General features: G+C 39.4%; 1 protein-coding gene across 7 annotated transcripts; it reads right to left on the bottom strand.

The window, feature by feature from the left end:
* Nucleotides 1-1,986: 1,986 nt before the first annotated feature.
* On the bottom strand, nt 1,987-24,693 carry ALG6 (ALG6 alpha-1,3-glucosyltransferase). Of its 7 annotated transcripts, none has more exons than XM_068406293.1 (16): nt 24,529-24,693; nt 24,149-24,221; nt 21,375-21,486; nt 17,754-17,838; nt 14,274-14,363; nt 13,256-13,344; nt 10,889-10,971; nt 10,139-10,203; nt 8,031-8,216; nt 7,378-7,513; nt 5,292-5,377; nt 4,614-4,698; nt 3,450-3,520; nt 3,040-3,108; nt 2,696-2,894; nt 1,987-2,455 (listed from the first exon to the last, which is right to left on the bottom strand). In XM_068406293.1, exons 3-16 carry the CDS (start codon nt 21,454-21,456, stop codon nt 2,258-2,260), a joined length of 1,524 nt encoding a protein of 507 aa, XP_068262394.1. In that variant the 5' UTR covers nt 21,457-21,486; nt 24,149-24,221; nt 24,529-24,693; the 3' UTR covers nt 1,987-2,257. The 7 variants fall into 7 exon arrangements, with proteins under 7 accessions (XP_068262394.1, XP_068262398.1, XP_068262399.1 ...); XM_068406297.1 differs by having other exon boundaries at nt 24,149-24,213; XM_068406298.1 differs by having other exon boundaries at nt 24,149-24,213; nt 24,580-24,693.

Raw genomic sequence — 24,693 nt, 5'->3', positions numbered from 1 at the left:
TTAAGCAGTTGTTACGGTTTCTTTGACCTCTCGCTGTACTTGGCTTTTGCCTTTCAGAAGCAGCTGGGCCTGTTAAGACCCATTTCCAGTTCCACACCAGGTGGATCAGATGGCTCTCACTTTATCACCCCTGGAGGCCATCTCAAGGACAAAGAAAAGAGATATACTCAAAACTAATGTTTTTATACTGGGGGGGGAGGATCGCACTATGATCTCATGACGAGCACAAGGGAACAGGCTAATTAGAACCTGAAGCCATTCTGCTTTTTTCCATCTTAATTTGCTGGTTCACTTGTTATTTCAGTGGCAGATGATGTTCTTCAAGCTGCCTGAGTGCTGGGCAGCCTTTCACCCAGCTCTGCTTGGAAGGAACACTGGGGTTTTTAGCTGGCGCAGCCTCTGAAAACAAAGATTCCTATTTATGTGTCCTGATACACATCGATGCCCCTTGGCCTACGCTTCTAAAAAGAAAGGCCGTGCTGTGGGCAGAGCTCTTGCGTGCCACCCTTCGAGTCGCACCCTCAGCAAAATTCTAAATACTTCTGAAAATATTTAAGTTTTGTTGCTTTATAATGAACTGTTACAGGGTAGGTAAACTGCTAAACTGCACTCACCCCTGCTAACGTTACTACTCAAGCACAGCTTTTGGATTTTCTCTTAGCTGCCATGGGTAGAAAGTTGGCTGGGGTTACTTTTTCCACAACAAATAAAGCTGGAAAAAAAAAATGCACAAATACACTGAGGCTGTAGCCACTTCATGTGCAGTATTCCTGCCCGCCGCAGTTGGAAGTTCCCAGAACAGCTGATTCACACACTCCGAAGCGATGCTGCAGAGACAGCCCCAGAATGTGCTAATGTCAGTGACAGTTTGGTATGTGACCGAGCGCAGCGAGGGCAGGGGAGAAGCCTTCAAACAAGGATGGGCTTGCCTGCCTTTTTGTGTGTGTATATATATAGTGTCAGAGCAGAATGAAGGAAAAGGAGAGACTGGCTCCTAATTAAACTATACTACCCGACTTGCTTTATGATTTATTTTCTTACTACATGCTTTGTTATGTATATAATTATTCAGTCAATTTGTATTCTCTGAACTATTGGCATTGGAGGCTGTACTCTGCAGAGGGAGCAACTGCACAGTTTAGCTCAGTTTACATCTGCAAATTACTATGCAATAAGGGGTGGGGGTTTTTTTTGGGCGGGGGGGGGGGGTGTTTGTTTTTTCCTGCTTTCAAACAGCACTGCAGTACCTCAACTATCAGTTCAGTACAACCAAGAGTTTTCAGCTTTTCAGTGTCATTAGAAATAGTTGTTGGGAGTCAGAAGACTACAAGAGCATTAAAAGCAAATCGTAGCTGCAATCACAGTTAAAACCAAATCGTACCTACAGCAAAGGAAGAAGTGTACTTCAACCCACCACGCACACAAGAACCTTCCCCCTTCCCCAACGTCACAGCCCCTGCGCCCAGCACTAACTCTGGTGTATCTCTGGGGCTTATGCTGTCCTCCAGCATCCTGAAAGTCCTGGTAGTGTGGAAAATAACACATAACACAAGGAAACCAAAAGCCTGGGGGACAACCGAAGCTGCTACAGAACTGCTGTCCAGATGCGCTACAGGACTTGGGTCAACCTTGTGGCTGAGCGTAGAGATCTCCAGCCAGTGACGCTGCTGGGAGGTGGAGTTTTCTTCCCTACAGTATTAGCTGAAGAACCAAGCACTCTGCTTAGCTGACAGCATCTGGAGAGTGCCTCACCCCGACACACAGCCTCACATGAGAGCCTGGATGAAGCGCAGCGTGGCAGACGAAACAGCGATGGAGGACAATGTGGTAAAACAATCCAGCAAGACAACTTGAGAGCTACCAGTCAAGAGTTTCTAAGTAGAAACCTGCACTACTTCACCTGCTTACGCTTTTTATGCTGGGAAACATGTAAACTTACTGCTAACAAGTCTGCTGTTTTGCTAATGCAGCCAGGGTATTGCAGCATTAATTCAAAATTTGGTCCTTTATTAGGTATTTTAAGTTTACAAATGGTAACAAAAGTATTACACTTCTGAAGAAAACACACCAAATCACATTTCCAATTGCTCTTCAAAATACTCCTCCTTTAAAACAGCTTTAGATTATTTTGTGTTTATGCATATTGTGTTTCCTGATTTTCATTCAGTTACAGGATTGTGTTACAAACAGGTTTACCTGCAATGCCAGATACCGTCACCGTCCTTTCACAGTTTAGTCCTTGATCTTCATGGGTTGATTAACTGATTTTCTTCTGACTCCTACTATTCTTTGAGTCCCAGAGTATAACAACATTAAAATACACCAAAAATAATAAAAAGTGTAAGCAAGAAATAATGGACACGGATACAGGGAATAAATCTGGCAGCCTCTGTGGGGGATGCACTGCAGCGCTCACGAGAGACAGGACGCCCATCAGGGTTACAGAAAGAAGAAACTGTAAGATAAGGAAGGAGATATTAACTAATGGTGATTCAACACCTCGAACGAGTAAGCTGTTACTTGCATTATACAGATTATATTGCAGAAAAAAATTATAGCACCCCTCTACACTGTGACAGCGTGGCTTTCCCTGTTTGGGCCTTTATACAGGGATAGACATAAAACTGGTTTATGCAAGTACTTCAGTACCATGAAGAGCTGCAACTAAGGAGTTCTAGGCATTAAAATTGCTTACCAGAATCCTGAGAATCTTTGGAAATGACTTAAACCAAGAAACATATCCCTTCAGGGAAAGCGAGAAGGGTTTCAGGTGCAGGTCCTCTGCTGAAGTCTTCTCCAATATGGAAAAGGAGGCCACGCAGGCCGACAGGAACGCCGGCGTGGTCACAGCGTAGGCCAGCAGCAGGCCGTCCTTCAGCAGAAGGGGCAACAGACTGTTAAAAGAGAGTTACCCACAGGAGTGAGTGCACGTTCCGAGTTGTACTTCAAAGAGTGTAAAAGGAAAAGAGAATACATTTATACTTAGTGGAATTGGGGAGGAACGCTGGTTTAAAATGATGTTAATAGTGTCCAACTCACCTGAAAGTTGACACAAGTAAAAACCACGTAGCCATAAAAGGGATTTCATTTATGATTAAGCAGACGGGTCTAGAATGAAAACAGAAAAACAGACCTGCAGACACTGCAGTGACAGCACTTTGTCCTCTCCGCCTTCCACACGGATGCTGCACTCCCCCTGCCCTGGGAGGCAAGGCAGAGCTCTGCCACATCGTGCTCCAGGAAACAGTCACAACACTGGCCCAGAGAGACGAGTGAAGCAGGAGAGCCCAGCATGGCTGTGTTTATATACTTCCATTTACAAGTTATTCAGGAAAGCAAATGTATAGAGTTTTTAAAATCAGATGTATTTGTAAGTGAGAAAGCAGCATGCAAGAACAAGATGAGGAAAAGAAGATCAAAATATATCCACAGAAAAATAATTTACTTACACTGACACTAGAAGAATAGATTTTTCATGTACTTGAAAGGAGAACAGGAAAAATGACAGTGCACAACTAACCTTAGAAAGGGAAATGAGAGGTGTATTAGTGTATGTGACTGCAATGCAAAGTACTGGTTTAGTTTCTCTGCTGGCATAGGCTTTACATGAATGTATGAGCTAAATGATCTGATTTTTCTAATTAACTGCTACATTTACTCCAGTGCAATTTGCAAGTACACGGAGCTGCTTCTGTAACCACCTATACACACAAAAAAATACACTGAAAGTTTAGCCAGAATTATTCAGAAAACACCTCCTGTAAAGAGCCCTCACCCCTGCTTACCTTTACTGACAGCATCCCCACCAAGTCAACACAATATTCCCACACATAAGCACTGGCAAAGCTCAGTCACAGTGAGAACTACCCACCTTTTTGACATAAAATTTTGCTCATCATCATGAACACCCAATACATCAAAGTAAACAAACTGCCTTTTTTTTTTTTCCCCACCAAATAAAAACACTGTAAAACATAAACCAGCTCTTAGAAAGGATCCATGTTAGTTTTAGGCAATGTTGAGATAAACTCTGAAACAGTACTCGCATAAAATTAAAAATGGAAATTCTCTTGAAACCTTAGGACCAGCTCCATGTAATTTTGATTTCAAGGAAAACTGATTTTTGCATGTAAGTCATGTTAATGTGCTGAAATTCTATGATATAATATGATTAAGAAAAGGCAAACATTTGGGAAAATAGTATCATTTTCTTTTCAAACCACTAATGAGCTTACAGTGTCCATTTTGGGATGTTTTTAATGAATTTTCCAGCCAATGCAGTAAGAAAAACTAGCACTTTGGAAGCTAGACAAAAAGAGGAGGAATTCCAACTCTCTATGAGGCTTTAATGTGTATATAATCTTCTAAAGACTCTTCAGAGGAAGAGAATAAAAATACAGCATTAAATAAAGACAACTGAGACTAAGGAAGAAAGTCTGGATTTAAGAGTCCAGCCAGACCCCCCAACACGTGACAGCAAACCACTTTTTAACCAATCTCTTCAGCAGAAACAGAACAGCATTGAAGGGTAACACACTTCTGCACGTTGCAGAACCCTGGTCACGCACCAGCACTGGATATAAAACAAGGAGCAATGAAAACCATACACTCACCAAGGCAAATTTAAATCCTCGGAGAGAAGGCTGGACGGTGAGTTTTATACAAGTAGGGAGCAGGCTCAGGAATGTAACAGCAAAACTAAAGAATTTTGGAAGAAAAACAGATTTAATACATGAGTAACCACGTCCATGATATCATATAATCCCTTTTGAAAACTATCTAAGTTAGGAATTCAGTTGTAATATGCAGAAGTACAAAATCACTCAAGGAGACTCAATCACAAGAGAAGAGCCCTGAATGGTCACATAAGTGCTTTTGAAAAAGGAATAAAGCATTTCCACTAATATTGCAGACCCTGTAGACCTAGACTTGAATTGGTCACTTCAAAAAACAGAAGTCAGAGTTCACAGTTCTAAGAGCACTAAAAGAAGTCGTTCTTTGAAGAGGAAAGCATGCAAATTTTAACTCAAGTTTTAACCAAGCAAGTAGCTTAAATCATGATATCAACAAGCAGGAAATTTTTCAGTCATAAATATTCCTAACAGTGCTTGGGGAAACCCTTATCACTTGGGAGAAAAGTACAGTATAGGAAAGAGAATATTTTTTCAAGATTTTAAACACAGCTTCTCATAATGCTTTGACAAAAATTACTCCTTTTGCAAAAAAAATAAATAAAATACTACCAAATAAATAAATAAACATTAAAAAACTGCACTTCAGTTATGTCTCACCTGAGTTTTAGCTGAGTTTGAGGTGCTATTATATTCTTTATCTTTATAAGGACACTTAGACTGCACCAAATATTGGCTACTTTATCCTGGAAGAACAAAAAAAAAAAGGTAATTAGTGATAACTATATTCATTTAAATTTATGTTTAGAACAACAGTGGGGCTTGGGAGGTGGGGGATTGTTGGGTTTTTACCATGATACTGCAAAAAGACACTTGCAGATACACATCATGTTCTTGGGTGTACTTTAAATTATTCTGATCTTCAAAAATGGAAAGTTTCAAGAGGCTCAATTAAAACATGGTCTAAAATAACCACAAAATAGTTCTTCAGCACAAGGAACTAATTCTTAACTCGTGAGATCACACATTTTGTGAAAGTAAGGCTCTGAAACTATCTGTCCCTGATTAAACACTGGCATATATGAAGCTTTTGTCAAAAGTGAAGACATTCTGTACTGTCACACTCCGTTTCATACCTGAAAGTATTTAGCTGTGCTTACTGCTTGCTAGCAATGACAGAGTTAACCTCTAATAAATCAAGAAGTCTAAAGACATTAGCAGTTGTGCTAGGATCACTTTCAAAATTAAATTTGTAACTACAGCTATCGTGCTCGTGAAACTCATCCCTAAACAGCTGCTTGAATCACAGCTGTGTAGACATAACAGCAAGAGAGCCACTAGCACCAACAACTGAGCCATCTTCCTCACGTGCTCACCAGCAGCACGGAATATGCACTTCAAATCTGCTGAGGATTACAAGGGGACAGAGGGTTTGGCAGCACCAGCGGGCACACAGGACGCCTGCTTCGTAGCCAATACGATTTTACAACCATCAGCATTTGTTACTGCTTCTGTAAATGGGAACCAATTCAAAGAACCCGCGACACGCACCCCAGTATAAATTTACTGTGCATTGCTTACGTGGACAATTTCTCATTTTATCTAGATTAGCATCCAGCAAGTCACTCCCCTGATTAACTCAGAAAATATTTGGGCTAATATTAGACTAAAATCCTTAAGCTCTTTCGGACTCATTGGTTATTCTCATTTACAGATTTTATTTTTAAATTTGGTACTGAATGAAAAGCGTGGTGACCAAAATTATTTATTTATAAATTCCAGATAATTCCCAAGGAATAGGGTAATTGCTTTTTTTTTGGGAGGGGGTTGTGTGGGGGTCTTTTGTGGGGGGGTTGTTTGGGTTTTGTTTAAATAAACTAGCAGAGAATACTTCCATACCGCTGCCTAAATAAAATGCTGCCTTTGGTACATCAGCATTAATTTTTGAAGATTAAAAGAAAACTTAAAATTAATCAAACTATATGAGTACTTGCTTAAATCCCTGTGACATCAAAAACTGAAAATTCAAATCTTTATTTTATTGGTTAAACTTGAGAATCTGCTTTTAAAAGTGTCATATTAAGGCTCCTGCCCTCCTTAAGCAAAACAACAACAACTCACTGTTACTTGGGAAATGAGTACCCTTTCTCTCATCAGCCAGACATTGTTAGGTAAATGAGCAATTGCTTTACTTGATTAAGGCTGCAGTGCTCAGCACCTTGCAGCATGCAAATGTCAGTAGCCTGAGGAAAAGTAAAAGCAGAACTGGCCTAAAACTTTTGGAAAATATTGTGGAAACTTGGACTGAAAATACAAGGTGGGTCAAAAAGGAAGTTCTAGGCTGCATCCAAACCACTATTTTCTTTTTTAAATAATAAATCCTGTTGAAAATAGCTGAGCAGAACCAAAGAGACTGAAGCTGTTAACTTTTAAGGTTACATCTTCTGACACTGTCAATTATCATGGAATCTATTTCAATGGAAAAATGTATGGATCGAAGTATGGGTTTGATGATGGGATAAGTGTTGTCTACTCGTATAATATCCTGGAAGATGCCAGCTGAGCTGGGGTTAAATACTGGATTAAATAACTGGCAAGAAATGACTGCTGAAGAAGCCATCTCAAATTACTGGTTCTGTGGCGTGTCTCCCACATGAAATCCCTAAAGGTCACGATGAAGGTTTCTCAAGGGATCTAAGAATACAGAACATTTACAGCGGGGTGGGGGAGAAGAAAACATGCATGCCTCAAACAAGCCTCGGTCAATGGGAAAGAGTCTTCTGAGTACTTGCATGATTTGTTCCATGTCGGTACAGAACGGGAGCCAGCAGACAGCAAAGGAAAGCACCACTGTCCCTGCTATTTTAGTTAACAACACTAACCTGCAACCAAGAGAAAAGCTTACGTCAGAAGAGATAAATCCAGCTACCTGTAACAAAAGTCAGTTCTTTGCTTATAGCATTAACCTTTTTAAAAAAGAGATGCAGAACTGGAGGTAACACAGCAAAACAGAGCTACCAGTACCACAGAGAAAGCTCATCATCCCCAGATTAGTGAGAACAACTCCATGAGAACCACAGAGCTCCTGCTGTCACTCTAATCTCGTTGCCCACTGCAGCCCATGTTTAATTCAGCTTACAGAATGAGGAGGGCCAAGAAAGGACACCTTAACAAATTCAGCTGTTTGTTCAGTGGAAATACTTCATGTAGATCTCAACAAGAAATATTTATTATGTGATTCTGTGATTTTGCAGGAGAGGAATGCATTACAAGGTAAGTGCCTTCCACTAGAAATTAATACAAAAATGCCCACATGCAAATAAGGAGAATCACACTCTCTCAGTGCCAGGCTGCCTGGGCATATTCTTGAGACAGATAAAAAGGTCTGAAGTCACTTACCCCTTTCCTTTCAGTCCCTTCTTGAAGCACTTTCCAAGTAAATAGCAAAAAAAGGGCAGAGAATGGTAGAGTTCCATTTGCTTATAATTTAAGGCCAAGCAAAATGCCACTGACCCCAAAAGGTCCCAGTCGTAAGACAAGAAAAGTACACCCCACAAGGCAAAGCCAAGGCTCACTGAGTTGTATATGGTTTTTTATGTCAAGGACAAGATACACATCTTAGTACTGCAAGTCAGCAATGAATGCCCTGAATAAGTTTTCCCAAGTTAGTTTTAAAAACACGTTTCCAGTTGTGACTATGTTGTTCACAAACAAATAATTTTACTTCTATTTAAAGTGTAATTTTTATATTTCCAAGGCTTGATTCCAAGCTTGCACAGGCAAATAGGACAAATAATGCATTAATTATACATGTAATGTATATTCAGCCAACCAAGCTTTTGGTGACAGTACTCTGCAAGATGCATCAGGGTAAACGTTTTTTCTTGGTATTCACATGATTAAGGATAAAGCTTTCAAAAGTCTCTCCTCCCAGCTCCCAAAAGATACGTGCAGAAAATTCAAATACATCAGTATCTAGATTATATATTATTTAGTTCAAGGACTCCTGGGTTTTTTGTGATTATACTCGCAATGCACCCTCATCCATGACCAGTTCCCTTAGCTGCTAATACTATATAAACAATGAATAATAGTTACTAAAAGCAACGTTACTTCCTTATGACTTTGAGAACAGGTTCTCAAGCTCAGTAGTTTGAAGAGACCAAGCTATGCTTACTATTAAATTGCAACAAAAGATTAGCTTTGTCTTTCACTGTTTTACACAATGAGAGAAACCAAGTAAGAGATACTCGTATTGTCAGAAATTTCACAATATTTTGTTCTCTGTCAGTGTAAGTAGCTGTGATGACACATTCAGATTGTCCACCTCAAATTTCCCACTCAAAATCGCCGTGTATATTTGAAATCTCATCAACAAACTGCAACACCAAAAGGCTGTGACCTTGCAGAGATGTGCAGCAGCAGTTAAGGTTAAGTAAATCTACTGCCTTCTCGGCAGCTGGTGACAGACAGTGAAGTTATTCACGTAAGAGTCACAGGGCTGGAAGAGCACAGGAGACTATGCAGAACATCCATCTGCTTCCACACGGTGGCTGCTGCACCTGTGGCGTTCCTGACACGAGGTTCCCTGAACCTTTCCTTAAAGACCTTGACCCTGCAGATTCCACGACATTCACAATCTATTCCAGCATTTCACTGTAATTAAGGTTCAAAAGATTTTTTCATGTATCTAAAAAAGCAAATATTCCCTGTGGTAACTTAGAAAACTGTAACCCTGTGCCACCTTCTGACCATCAGCTTCTCTCACCTAAGATGAACTGCATTCATTCCCATCCCCGTTCTTATAAATGATGCCTCCAGATGATGCACATCTTTAAAGAGTCAGGCCAAAAATAGAATGTCAATTCCCAAACTGTAACTCAAATATTCGATAGCATTATCAACTTTTTTCCTTCAAAATCTGCTTTCTAAGATATTTTATCTTCCAAGTCCACCATGCACTCTCTTGGAAGAAAACCACAAATTAGTAGACTATTTGGTTGTCAAAACTTGATTTAGTACTAGATGCTGAGATTCAATATCTCCTTGGAATATTTAAATATCCACATTTATCCCAGCTCCAGGATTGTGTCCCTCTGGCTCGATGGCACTAAGCAGCACAGCCTGGAGTAGTCAACTAACAGCATTTGCTTGCTGATGTGCCAAACAAGTATAAAAACAGAAATCTTATTAAGAAAGACCCACCTGTGAGGGTGTCTGCCACCAATAGTGACTAGTCTGCCACTGATATTTCTGCAATAAAGTGACTGACAGAAATATGAGCTTGAGGCACGGAAAGAACGCTATTTGTGTTTGGATTGATTTGCCCCATTATCTACTATTTATCTCCAATATATTTCAGAGTTACACTTTTCTTTAATATCTCTGCTTTGGGATAGGCAGAAGCCCCTCAGATGACTTTGTATACAAAAGTAACCTGCCCAGCTAAAGACAAGTACTAAAGAACTTCGTAAATGGAAATTCATTTCACTGCAGAAAAAGGATACTGGAAGTGTCCGTGGTCAATAAGAATGAGGCCTGGATAAAGGAGTATGCAGAGAGCACTGGAAACCTGGAAAGAAGGATCAAAAAAAGAGAGGTGAAAATAATTATTTCTAAGTTAGACATTAGACAGAGAAACTTACACTTCTTCTCCAGTACAAAAATTTGCCCCTCCATGGTGCATCCTATACGTACAAATCTTCTTCTCTACAAGTAATCTTCTGTCAGTAATATTTTGAGGAACAAAAAAGGATAAAGATTTTCCATAAATAAAAAAATATTGAATGGAGACCAGCCCGCCCTTTGCCGAGCAGCTCAAAGATCACCCACACCCATCTTAAACCCTGGAACCACTCCAAAAATCAGAAGACTTATTATTCCAAAACGTATTGGTTCTACCATAAGGAGTGTGCAAGACAAAGCAGTTCCTACATTCCCCGATGTCACAGCACAAACCTTGGGTTTACTACCCAAGTAATAAATCCAGAAATAAATATAATTCAGGACTTCATGGCTACTAAACTTCAGAGCATCTTGTTATTGTTATTGAAAGCATTAAAATAATTGCTGTAAGATAAGTTAATGTTTTGTTTTGGTTTTTTTTAACTGAAAAGCCTTTAATCGGTTTTATATCAATTGAAGCCATCCCCATGTTCTATATTTTAATTAACTCTCATACAGTTACATTTCTACCCTGTTTTAACAGTATGTTTTCTTTGTTTTTTTTTTAATTTACACGCACCCCAGATACTTGCCTTCTTTTTAGTAGATGTTTCTTTCAAGGAAAAACAATATAAAATAACTGCAGGAACATAAACCAGCAAATCAGCAACAAAGACTGCAAAATAAAGATTAACTTTACGTTAGAATCCTCCCACGTACCTCATCTTAATGCTACTCAGGTTGTGTATTTTCATCTGGATTTGTGAATCTTTGCCTCTGCTTACAGTTTTACCTTCCTGATGCTCCACATCTTGGTTGTATTTGGTGTAAAAAGAACTCAGACAATAATAACTACACAGTGTTGGGAGTGAGAGTCGTTGTGTATCTTTTGAATGTGGGCTTTGCATCTGTACCCTCACTGAAAACTTCACTTCAGTCATTCAATTCACCTGAAGTTCAAAAGCCATGTGACTATAGTTTCAGCTGAATATGCTTTTCTGTTGTCTTACAGTATGTTTCATTGTTTTAAAGACAGCTCAGGTTTGGCAGTTACACCAAAGCTATTTTTTTTTCAATCATTTTGGGAGAGACAAGAAAAAAGCACAGGCAAATAAATATTAAAATGTCAGAAAGTCCTTCCTTAGAACAAACTGGGTAGTTCCACTTCAAAGGACAAAAAGAAATAGGTCTCCAGAATTTGACCTTGTTAATGTTTCTAACGCTATCATTTCTGCTGTCCAAAAGCTGCTGCTTCCACATGTTCAGCTGTTTTGGCTTCTGGCACAGCCTCAGTCAGTAAGGGAGCACACTCTAGTTCCTCACATGCCAAACGAGAGAAGGCATTCTTAATTCTCAAAAGAAATCAACGACGACTAGATGCAGTCAAGTGGTTTGATGGAACAGAGAGTCTGAAGACACAAATAATTAAGAAGCTCTAGATGACAACAATCTCCAATGTATCTGTGTGGATTACTAGTGGTGTGGATAGACTAAAACTAGTTATTTGGCTTTGATCATCTGCCTGCAGCCAATACATGGAAGAGGGTCAACAGGAAAACAGAACCAGTAGGTTCACCTGCCTAGAACTATGTCAACTCCTGCTCATGCTTAAACCACCAGGTAAATGCTTCTTGAGTGTCGTCTTAAGAGCCTGAGAAAAGCCTCAGTTATTTCTATGAACTGGTTTCAGAAAATGTGCAATTATTCCAAGAGGGAAAATATAGTTTGCCTCTTTTTAGTGACTGGCTTTGGAAGAAAACATTTAAAGATACCAGTTATTCAGTGACAAATTGTTTTGCAGGCTTAAGCACAATTAAACAAATATGCCCAAGGCGTTAGCAAAACATCAAATAAAGGTGTAATACCAACAGCTGACATTGACCATTCTGAATTATTTCAATGCATTCTTCTAATGGCTATTGTTAGAAAGTGTTTATCAGTTCTCCTAGATCCATCAGGGGTTTGTCAAGTGAGTGAATTTCAAAATTAATAAAGATCATTTCAAGGGTAATTAAGTTCTAGTGATTTCTATTTTTTTTTTCAATTTAGTCAATTACTAAAGACCAGACTGAGAGGTTTGTGAAGTACAGAAAAGCTATTGATGAACAACAAATTCTGCCGTTGCAATTAGAAGGCATTTTGTAGAACTCTACTGTTATGCGAAGCAAAAGACAGATTTAAAATTAAATAGTAACAATAATATGGCATCTGCCATTGCTGACAGAACAAGAGCTCGCTGGCCACATTGTTTGCTGTCCTACTGATACAGCTACTGAATTAAGTTATCTACAAATGTTTTTCTGCACTTGTTTTATCCTTTTCTTTGTAGAGGCAGTTCCAACTAATCAAATGGTCAGGAGAGTGACCGTAGGAAAATGAAATTTAGGATAAAAGTGGTAAAATACATTTTTGCTTTTCTGTTAACAGAAGTTTCTCTCTAGACAGTGGTGACCACTTGAAAGAAAAGTGACATCTTTAAAAGCATCAAATATCTCTGCCCTTCAGATAACGTATAACAGCTCATAATAAAGATCTCCGAGACACCAAGAGGCTGTTAAGTCAGTGAATGCCACTCTACATGCAAAATAATTTTACAATAAAAACCAAGCTAAACCGAAAAATCTATCAGAATTGAAGGGAAAACAACAATACTATTTACAAAATTAAAAAATGGGTCTATGCTACAAAAGGCCAAAAAAAAGTAGCTTTGTTTCACAGTTTTTCCTGAACCAATCTGGCTGAAAACTTGTTTGTATATTTTATATTTATCACCTTCACAAATGATGGCAGAAGAGAAAAGAACAGAGGAGTCTGGTTCATAAACAGACCTGCAAAGCCACCCAAGTGAAAGAACTGAGCGAAAACTGGTGAAGACAGAGAAGGTGCATGATATTAAACATGCTAAATTAGTAAGCTAGACAAATCTGTACGATGCTCCTAAGGAAATATAATTTTCCTACCTGTTGTACGCATAAATAACTTATGTGGCTGGCTCTCATACCCCCGAGATGTGTGCAGAGCAATCCAATCAGGATTTATTAACTTTGCACTGTAAAACAAAGTACAGACACATCAAAATGTAGACAGTTCTCATTTCCCTTTACACTCCTTTCAGCAATAAAGATGACATGCACAGGAGCGTATTCCAAGAATTAAGATGAATGAGGAGAAATATTTCAAAGAGCAATAGTGATCAATGAAGGATTTTCCTCACCACTAGATCAGTTTACACTATAGACTTTAGCTGCTATCTCACAATTAAAAAAAAAAATTTGAAAACAATAAAAATGGAATATATTTACTAGGACAAGATAACCACCTTCAGTCTAGTTCCACTGACTTTTAAAAAAACAATTGTAAATACCTTTCATACTTAAGTATTAAATATAAACCATTTACCATTCACATAGATGCCCCACATAGCTATGCCTGTGCACTTTAACCTACATTCTTATTCCATAAGTCTCATTCCAACAGCAGTAAAGCCCTTGTGGAAAAAGTATTCCAATAACAGAATTCTATTTACATGATATCCAGTCATCAGATGTCACTCGGGCTCTCAATACAAGAGAGGTTTCCCATGCAACGCACCCAATTCCTACAGCACTTTTCTCTGTGCATCACTGATCCAACAGCAGCTTATAGGGAAAGCTAAAAATCTAAGTCACATCTAAATCTGCTAAAACTTAAGAGCCTGGCAAAAAGAAGAACGTAACCCTTCAGCCCACCTTGCAATAATTACAGGACAGAAAAAGAGCAGTATTAGTTTTAAGCAATAGGGATACACATAAAATCTATTTCCCCAGCTTTAAATTAGCAAACAACACTTTCCATTTCATCAGCTGCCCGGATTGGTAGGTTTTAGCTACTAGTTTCTCTCCTCAGGAGAGAAAGAAAAAAAAAAAAGGGAAAAAAAAAAGGAGAGGTGAATTTGGTGGTTTGTATTCTCCACAGAAGTATTTAAAATAATGAACTTACATGTAAGCACAGAGAAAACTGTGATAGGCAGTAAGAGGTGGATAATCAAGGCCCCAGTACAGTAGGTTGTTATCACTTGTATTGAAGTACCTAAAAAAAAAAAAAAAGTAAAGGAGGATCTACATTTCCAGCTTTGTTTCAGCCCAAGGAAAAGGCTGAATATTAAACCAAATATTTTTATCAACGTATTCAAAATCCAATATAGAAGTTAGCAGCTTATCTGTTTTATTTTACTTCACAGAAGAAAACTCTCAAGCAACAAAACAAAAGCGATTCACAGTACACTCACTTGTGTTTGCAAAACAGATTCAAAAGAAGCTGCTAAAGCTTGCTTACCTGGAGAGGGAAATCCTTGATGTGAACAGAGTTTGCCAAACACCCAGAGACTAAGACAAAGCCTGCACAAAAATAGTTGTACACGCCTACTGCAGCTCTAGATCTGTTTATGTGGTAGGCTTTGCAGGTCTGCATCTCCATCTACAAACCCAACCTGTATTTTTCACTCACGTTAATTATTGCAGAAGACAGCACTCAATTTGCCAAAAAGGAAATAAAACCAATGCAGTTAAAAGGAAATTTCAAAAGAAATGGCATTCACTGCTGATTTTTCCTTGTATTTTTCCTAGATTCCCTTTTCCTCTGGACTTGGACAGCACATTTAATATGTGACAATGACTTCTGACTAGTTAAACTTTTATCTGCTGCTCTTCTAGACTGCAATGTAGCAAGTTGTGAACTGCTTCTGCTCAACAGACAATATGAAAATTGTGAAAAACCATCCGTTGAAGTTACACTGCTGGAAAGCAACTGAGGAGGAAAAGGGTGGCATAAAGATATTACACAAACAAAAAGCAGCAGATCTGGAAGAAAGCAATGCCACAGCAGGTGCACCTAGGCAGTTCTGTCAGCATGAACGTAGGAGTCGGGAGGGTAAAAAGTTCCTTAGAAGGCAACACCAAGTGATCAGAGTAACACCTCCTGAACAGCCAGCGCAGGGTCCTGAACCTCAATCACATCAGCCACAACCACGTTACCAAGTCCTGCCTTCTGGGCAGACCAGAGGAAGGGAAAGGATTTTCCCGTGTGTAATTCTGTCGTGTCAGTATTTCCATGGAAGGCTGGCAGCAGTTAAAATTAAGTCACCTCTTCCAAATGAGAAACAGAAGGTTTCATCCAAGGAAAAGAGAAGTTACAAAAATGAGGCATCAAACCCTTTGTACCTTACAGTGAAACAGACTGCCTAGTCTAACTGCCAAGGGGCAAGCTCTTGGCTTTTCAGTTTCTCTCTCCAAATGCAGCCAATTTTTGACATTTATTATAGTAAATGACATTTCTTGAATTCCTTATGAACTGCCTGAAGTATCTTACGAACAGATGATAAATCATATTTCTTTGAGTTGCATCTCTGCTTCTCACTCTACGATTCAAGATTGCTCATGCCTAGGCAGTTCAGATTCTTCATGCAGACTTAATAGTCTGCAACTTAGTAATAAACTTTCTATAGTCAGGGGTTTTTTTTAACTTTACCTTCCATAAACTCAGTTTCAACCAAAAAAACAATTTCTACAGCCAGTAATATTTGGCAAAAGTCTTCACAGTTTTAATTACCAGTATAATAAGAAAGAAAGTTCTTAAAGTAGCCTTTCATAAACAATGTCAAGGCTCTAAAGAATAATATAAAAAAGAAACATTTAAATTCTGGCCTCTGGCTCAGAGAAATCTCACACAAGGAAACTAACTGTACGTTAGTTTGCTGCAGCATTTTTTTTGATAAATTTTGTTTTGGATCAAAGAAAATAAGCATGGGACATGCAGCTGCATTACCTATACGTGCCTGCTTAACAATAAATGTGACAGCTAAGTCTCTGAAAAAATGAAGAGATTTTAAAGGACTATGTCCTCACAAGAGAGCTACTCTGTGTTTACCTAGACGAACCTACAGTGCTGCATAGACAGCTTTTCTAAACACTAAACAAATAACAGCACTAGAAGTGATTAGAATCTCACCTTCAAATTTGAACACTGTTTTTACACACTGGAGTATAACATCTTTTCACGTTGCCTGTTTCTATAATACAGGACGGGACAGACACCTCAGTAATCCAGAACGTAATCCCATGCATGTCAGCTGATATGTTTTTTCCAAATGCTGAATATGACTTTGCTGTACTAGAGATTTAATTCTCAAAGCAGACCCAATCCAAAAAACTTCTGTTATAAATAAAACAAAGAGCAAATACAACAAGACTGAAGCCCAGCTGGCAGCCCGCAGGCTAAACCTGCAATACACTTTCATCTGGCCCCTGAGAACGCCCAGAAATGATGACTGCTGTAACTCTTAATTTTAAGTACATATAGTTCCATGCAGCAGAGTGGATCAAAGCTGCCAACTCTATTATGTCAGCTCTCCATTATCCAAACTCTTGCGTAATGAGGGGTTTGGATATTCCAGAAAACTGTAAAAGCAAAATGATAATATAGATACAACGGGATGATCCAAAATCACGATATAGAGTCATCTGCAGCATTCCAGAGTGGCATACTTTCAGAATTGGCCTCACATATATTTAATTAAAATGTATTTCTATAATGTTCTATCCTGTCATATCAGTCTGTTCCCCAACAGATAGCTGAGGAAAAAATTACTCCAGACAAACAGAACGAAACTATCCCTATTGGAAGATGACCTGGAGTTTCAATTTATTCCATTTTGTGTTATAGCATATATATGGACTAAATAATTTTTACTATTCCATGCAAGCTCTAAGGAAGAATAGAAATAATGTAAAAATAAGTAAAATATTTGGAATAATTTTCCTACAGTCTTAAGCGATCTGTACAAATTAAGTTCACTATCCTTAGATCTAGATTCCAGACACCCACATTTTAAAATCTCTATTAAGAACATGGGTGTGAACAACAAACTTGCAGGTGTAAAAAAAAGGCCTATGCCTCCAGCACAAGAATTCAAGTGCCTGCATTTACTGGCATGCTCCTGCTTCTTAGCTTAGGGGAGATGAGCAGAGTTCGTGTTGGTTTTGTCAGCGCTGATAATCAGGAGAGGTTTTGTGTGTTAGAGAGCTGGAACTCAGGAAGCTGAACTGATTTTTTTTTTCCCCTAAACCAGGTGAACAAGCTTCTCTCTGATGTCTCATGTAAGCCTACTAAAAAATTGTTTCTTGACCTTTCCAGTCAATGCAAAACAAAGCTGGAGTTTCACAACAGAGAGACCTACCAGTAAGAATATTTTGTTATACAAGCTCACAGCTAGCAAGTCAAAGCTCCAAATTTTGCTATTTTTCTTTTTTTTGTGAAGAAAATGGTACCTCAGTCTGAGGTATTACTACAAAAGGGTTTGTAGAATAGTTCAGAGAACAGCAGAAAATGTTGCAGAGATCTTAAAGGTATATTAATAAGATACAAACCAAAGTTTCATTGCATTTACCCCTTTGTAACCCAAACTACAACAGCACTACGTACCACTGCCTGATGGGTAAATTGTAAGTAACTTCTTGCCAGTGTCTCTGAGCTTCATAGTCTCCATACATAGGTGGTTTTCCTGCGCCTAAAAAGAGATGACAGAGTATTTAGGAATTTATTGGGTTTATGCATATTGCTTTTCCTCCAGACATGTATTTGCATATTAATATATGACTAATTTTATTGTCCATTCCTCTATGGTGTTTGAGAACAAACTAGAGACCTCATCTGCTATGCAGTCTAATAGGGAGGGGAAAAAAAGTTATGCGTTCTTTTGGCTTTCTGGATATTTCTGCAATGAGCATTTATCAAGATATTCCACTGTGAAGAATTGCTTCCTCATCTGACAAAAAAAATGACTTCCAAGTGTAGATGAAAAATGTGGCACTTCCTCTGGAATAAGAAACTGTACATAATGGACATCTCATACCGGTGTTGCGTGAACTACTACACTTTCTTTGTATATAATAATTGACAACGTTCTCACTTGTGTTTCAGCCGTGTTATGGTACCTTGCTATTAAAAGTAACATCCAGCCTTATTTTTAAATTTACTTAGAACTAGGACCTGCTGAAAGTCCCCCAGTTCCTCTCCCTTTCCTCTGTTGCCTGCTTTGCAACCCTAGCAAGAACACTGCAGCTGTCCCTTTCCCCAGTGATCCTTAATAAAGAGTTAATGTGAGCCATTTACTCCATCAGGCCATTCAGGACACAGAACAGGTTCAGAAGAATTTTTTTCTTATAATCTACAAAGCTTTCTAAATAATAACTGCTTCATTTTGGTTTACAGGACTTCTCTCTCACACATTTTTCAACTGAGTGATTGTTATGTAGCAGTTCTGCAAAGTGAATTATGTTAAAGGACACTTTTCACACGTGCATACATAAGCCTCACGGAAAAAAAGCTTTATCAATGCAAATACTTCAGATGTCTACTCATAAACAATTCCCTCAATGTCAGCCTAACTCTGACAATGGCAGTACATTAAGCATCTTTATCACAGAGTTTATTTACTTCTATTAGCCTGTGCTTATTGAGAACAGAAACTGGACTGATAGTAATTCCAATAAAATACTGACACTAGCCAGAGAGAGATTTAAGAGTTTCTTTAAAATACAGGAAAGCCATCTATAATTTTTTTCACATGATCTGTGTTTGTGGGAGTCACACAAGCTCAGACATGTACTCTTTACTTCTGGGTAGTGGAGAGAACTGATTATCTCCGCTAATTTATTCCTGGGTAGTAGAGAGAGTAGATTATCTCCACTATATGACACATTCAACTAAGAGTTTCCCAAATAAGTGAGGTCACTGGAGAACAGGAGTTTTATCAGTGTCCATTCTGTAGCTATAAATCTAGTGGAACAAAGAATCTGTCATAGGATTACTTAAATACCAAAATAGTTGTTACTAAATTTTAGAGTGTGTGTGTATACACAGATACATATATAAACACACACATTTGGTTTCAGCTTCTCCCCTTCTCAAAAAAAAAAAAAAAAATAATTGGCTTCAGAATGATCAAGAGAGATCTTAATCCAAAGGTTCAATTACTAAAAGCCAAATACAGAGACTGATCACACATCTGAGGTAGAACGGGTATTTAGCTTCCTTCTGCTGCAAGCAAAGCATCAAGTATACAGCCAAACAGAATTCAGAATTAATAAAAATGGAGTATTTTATTTTTAAAGTGTCACAAATGCTTTAAATTTAGAGTGGTCTTAATCAGTTTTATTGTTACCTGGAAACAGACACTTTGAAGAGTCTGAAGCTGCCTTTCAACACGGGTATTTAGCTTCTACTCATTTAGCCACAGTTTGGCAATGCATTTGAAAAAAAAAAAACACATTAATCTATGAAGCCAAATTTCTCCTCAATAATTCTCCAAGAACAACTAATCTAAGGTCACCGTAAATGGTAACCTTTCAAACTAGGTATTGGGTAGCTGCTTTCTCCCCATCATGACCCTAATGCCAGAGGCAGATCAAAAGCATGCTAGATGGCAAGCAACAACAGCATGGAAACGACACAGTGACCCAAGACTATCCAGAAAATGGGGGCAGAATTAACCTCCTTGTGCCCGTCGGTGCCACGCGTGGTTTCAGAGTCTGCCACATCAGCGTTTCTACACGCATCTGCATCAGAGCACGATGACTACTTCCAATCCACTGCTCAGTTTTATTGCATTGAGCAGCAGTGAAAGCAAAACAACAGCACCATGTCACGTTAAATATTACCTTGCCCAAATTTTTTTTGTTGCTCCCATCATTAAAGGTTTATTACATCTGAAGGAAATCAAAGAAAAAAAAAATTCTGGTGTACTTATACATCTGACAGCTCTTTCTAACATTCAGGTTTGTCTTTTTTTCTTTCAGCCAGCGCTCGAAGTTAAGCACATACTTTAATAATTTGCTGGACTGGATCAGACTCAGCTTTTCCTGTTCCAAAAGAAGTTATATGATCATTCTGTATGAAACAAGATTTAAAAATTGTTATTTTAGTTCAGGCATTATGTTAAGACTCTCTTTCAGAATCTTGATGGGTTTGAAATTAAAACAACTTAAAAAAAAAATCCAGTTAGCAATGTAATTGTAAATACTTGCAGTGCAACAGAAATTTACTATTGTGTGGCAAAAGACAGGGTTGCTTGTTTTTCTGCCCCTAGATGGGCATTTACTCACAGGACGGATCTCTTACGATGGCATTTTCAGAAAGCAAATCCAAAATAAAACAACTGCATAAGAAGTTACGCATTCAACTTATCTTCAAGCAAATGAAACCCAGGAGTTTCCAGTTTAAAATCACTAGAATACTACTGAACAGCTCCAGCTACTCAGGGGATGAGGCTCCCAATTGCCTTAACAGAAAAGCAGAACTGAATCTGACTGAGCTTGTAATTTTTCTAGCTGATGGGGATTGAAAGTAATGGTTCATTTTTTAAAAATAATCTGCAGAAAACAAGCTTTGTGCAAGCTTATGCGAAGTGTAGCAATGGCACTGAGAGGTTTGGAAAAAAACTTGCTAGTTCTTTGCAAGCATTACGAGATGGGGAGGAGAAAAACTCATCTATTAAAAGAATATAGCTCTAGTTCATGCAGTAAACAATCCTGAGGAAGCACAGCTACGAGGCAGAGTGTAATCGCTCACTCCATGTCACCTTTACACCATCTTCATTATCACCAGGACCATTTTATCAAAATATAAATTAAGGCTTTATCTGTTATAGAGCTTAAAGGATAAGATTAAACAAATGTACAATTGGACCGCAATAATATTCTGCAGCTACTGAAATAACAAAGGCATAGGGGTGAACAGCCACCTGTTCTTTGGCTCCTCCTAAAACGTTACTGACTGTCCCCCCCCCCAAAAAAAAAGTTGTGGTGTTTTTTTGCAGCATTTTGGTCCAAGCAGCTGTGATGTTGATCATTGCACACTTCAGAAAAAATAAGAACAAGGTATTATGCAAACCTTAGGGAAACAGAGAGGCACTAAAATACGACAATACTTGAAATAACACATTGCTTCCTATTTATGATTTTACATGCAAGTTTATTTTAATTTACCACAAGCTCCATAATTCACCTTCCTGTGGTTGTTTTACAGACCGTGAACATGTATTACCTGAGTAAGAACCAAGCGATACAGTCCAGCGTACAGTAAGTGCCAGTAAAACAGTAATTGTCATTAAGCTCCACTTCTCCATAGCTGGTCTTTGTAACAAGCCAAAAGGTACCTGAAAAGACACCATAAACATTGCTACAATCCTGTCCTTGAGTTGCTCCTTAGGCATTTGACAGCACTACTGACCATCCCACTTTCCTCCCCACCCAGCAGCATTCCGTTACTATCTGGTGTCTGGAAGCACGCTGCAATCAGGAGGGGTTTTCAGTACTGGAGAATTTCTAATCATGAAGCCAAATGTTGCCACTTCTGAGCTAGAAGCTGAAAAGGCATCTGACAAAATGCATAAAAACAACAGCAAGAAAAGGGTAAAAGATTTCAAACCACTTAAGAGAAGTCAGATACCAGATCAATGCTACGCTGTACATACACGCACATACTTAAGCATCACCTTAATAAGCTCCACACAATTTGTTATGCAAACATGTAGCATGTTTTACCTGTAAGTGACAAGAGAAGATTCTACAAGAGACCAATAGAAAAGACTGCAGTGGCAGTCAAAATACTCATGCCAACCATGTATGTTAAGTAGCTCACAAACTAATATTTGCCACTGAGTAAGAAAAACCTCTTCAAAGAAGTCTATAAAAATTTCTAGGTTAATAACTCACTAGAAAAAAAAAATATTGTTAACAAGCATATGGTTTTAAAAAGTTAATGTCCCAGTATTACGTTAATGACACTTATTTTCTCGATTAAGAACACCACTGCTACATTATGCAAAGCGCAGATCTGGTATAGGCTTCTCTCTTGGTTTAAGCATATTAAAAAAATATTTAAAAATTAACTACATACTGGCAGGTCTTATGCTGGACCAGGTATTGTCAGTTCTCCTGCATCCATTATAAAAGCACAGAGCCCATCACAAACTCTGTATCATGTGTTCTAATTCCACAGGAATACAGTCACAAGCCAGTACATAACCAAAAAATTAAATACCGACCTAGGAATGCAAGCATCTGGCATTAATGGTGAAAAACCCCTGATCTGAATCTTACTTCAGTCTCCCCGATATTCAAAAAGGGGCCTGAAATTCTGCCTCGCCCTTCCCAAGCATAAGCACACCATCCATCAGCTGCCTCTCCCTAGAGGATACACCAGATGAAACCTACCAGGCTCAAGAGATCTCCTCCATTCTTCTACCCAAAAAGGCAGGACTGATCTCCCACCAAGCTTGCTAAGGATCCAGTAACAATAAGAAACATTGCTAGATCTGTCAAATTAAAGGCCACATTCATCAACCTCAGAAATCAAGAAAAAGGAAAGTAATGATGTTGGCCTATGCAACATACACTAACTATAGAATATGCAAACTTCGACCGAGAGGATCAAAAATATTTTAGTCCAAGTTAGAAAAAAATTGAAGAAACTACTTCAGTCTTGACAGCGAGAGACAGCAGTAAATCCAAAGGCTGTACTTCTGCCAAATCAGCAGCAGCAGCACCATTCCCTCCACAGTCAGCGACAGATACATTACAGAAGAGTGGACAAGCCTGGGTACAACTGCCAAAGACTTTCCTTGCAGAAGAAGCATCATCCGATTTAAACGACTTTAATACACTTGCCACTGCCAAAAAAAAGCAACAAAAAAAAAAATCCCACACAGCAGCAATACTAAACTGCTGGTTTAGTAACAAACAAGCAACTTCTAAGACATGTTTAGGTAATTCTGCTCAAACTAAATCCATATTTATTTACTATGCACAGAAAGGTATGACCCAACACCACCACCAAGGGAAAAAAAAAGTTACTTTAACAATGTAAAGCTATGACAGCAGTAGATCACCATCTATAGGTAGAAACGTGAACACTGATATTTGCATGCTTTTGATGCTACACCTGTGCCTAAACCACAGCACAGGCACATTTATCTACTTAAAAGATACTGAGGTCAACTCTGGAGATCATTTTACCCTAAGTGAACTCTCGTGCTTCCTAAACTTGGGCCCAATGAGACCAGAGTCCTAGATGACTTCCAAAATCAAGTGTCACAAGCCTGGCCTTTCCCTTCTATAAAATACTCACATCTGCCCTTCCTTTCTATCTCATCAGAACAATTATTAATTAATTATACCTTCTTAATTCCTACGTAATACCTGTCTCACCTACAGACAGACAGACACACACACCCATCTCTGTTCCTCTCATTTCCTTCTGCCATTCCCTACATTTGGAGTAACTGTCATTTTCTGGGGTATTGAGTTTCTTCTTCTCTCAAAAGTGGTTCTTAAAATATTCTTTCTTACTTTTTTCTTCATCTTTAATAATTACTCCACGCCTCCTGAAACAAACGCCACGCTTTTATTAGATTCTAAAGCACAGATCTCTAATTTTTGCTACCCCATGGATAACAATGTTAAACAAATATAGAATCATAGAATGGTTTGGGTTGGAAGGGACCTTAAAGATCATCTAGTTCCAACCCCCCTGCCATGGGCAGGGACACCTTCCACCAGACCAGGTTGCTCCAAGCCCCATCCACTTTTCAGATGATAAAGCTGGTTTGGTCAGTCTCAAAACTTTTTACCTTCTGCCTCTGGATGAGCAACGCTAGAGGGTCTCTCTAGCGAGATGCTGCCTATAAGCATAAGGTGAAAATTACAGCTCCAAAAAGCCACTGTCCTTCCATGCAGCCTACTATGAAGGTTCAGATAAACAGCACCGATACAAACCACCCACTCCTTGCCCAAGGGAAACGTGCAGAGCTCACTCACAGATGCACAACCCTCAGTATAACTCGCTGTTTTCAGAGATGTCAGCACTCAGCTCAGCAGCATCCCTTCACCCCTCAAAAATACAAAAGCTAAATTAAGAATTTCACTTGTTGAAGCAACACCCGCCCTATAAGCCCACCGTTCCCCTGCTCCCTGTCAGGAGACGCATTCATTCCTCACATCTCACTCACCCACCGCTGTCCCCAGCCGCCTCAGAGAGACGCGAGGGCGAGCTGCGGCAGAGGCACCTGCGCTCGGGCCTCCCCGACACCCCAGCCGAGCTACCCGCCCTCACCTCACCTCACCTCACCCCGCGCCTCCCCTCCCCTCACACCCGCCCCGCTCTGGGCGCCCCCTTCCCCTCAGCCCCCCAACCGCACCCCGGGGAAGCGGCGGCGGGAAGGCGCGGTACACCCGCCCCGCGCACTAACACCGGCGAGGCTCCGCAGCCCCCCGGGGCACGGCAGCGGGAGCGCGGCGGCCCGACGAGCCCTGAGGGGAGGACCGGGCACTGCCGGTGCCGCCGCGGCCCTTCCCGCCGCTCC

Source organism: Nyctibius grandis, chromosome 8 (assembly GCF_013368605.1).
Source record: "Nyctibius grandis isolate bNycGra1 chromosome 8, bNycGra1.pri, whole genome shotgun sequence".
NCBI classification, from domain to species: Eukaryota; Metazoa; Chordata; class Aves; order Nyctibiiformes; family Nyctibiidae; genus Nyctibius; species Nyctibius grandis.
Note: the sequence above shows the minus strand (reverse complement) of the source record. Positions and strands in the feature narration are given on the sequence as shown.

What these genes read in the sequence shown, in the direction of transcription:
- ALG6 (XM_068406292.1), bottom strand. Translation starts at nt 21,543, where the DNA reads ATGCCTAAGGAGCAACTCAAGGACAGGATTGTAGCAATGTTTATGGTG. An exon ending in TTGACCGAGGCTTGTTTGAG is followed by an intron (nt 5,378 to 7,377) that starts GCATGCATGTTT and finishes TTGTTCTTCCAG; the next exon opens with GATAAAGTAGCCAATATTTG. An exon ending in TTACTTGTGTCAACTTTCAG is followed by an intron (nt 2,895 to 3,039) that starts GTGAGTTGGACA and finishes CTCTTTTAACAG; the next exon opens with TCTGTTGCCCCTTCTGCTGA.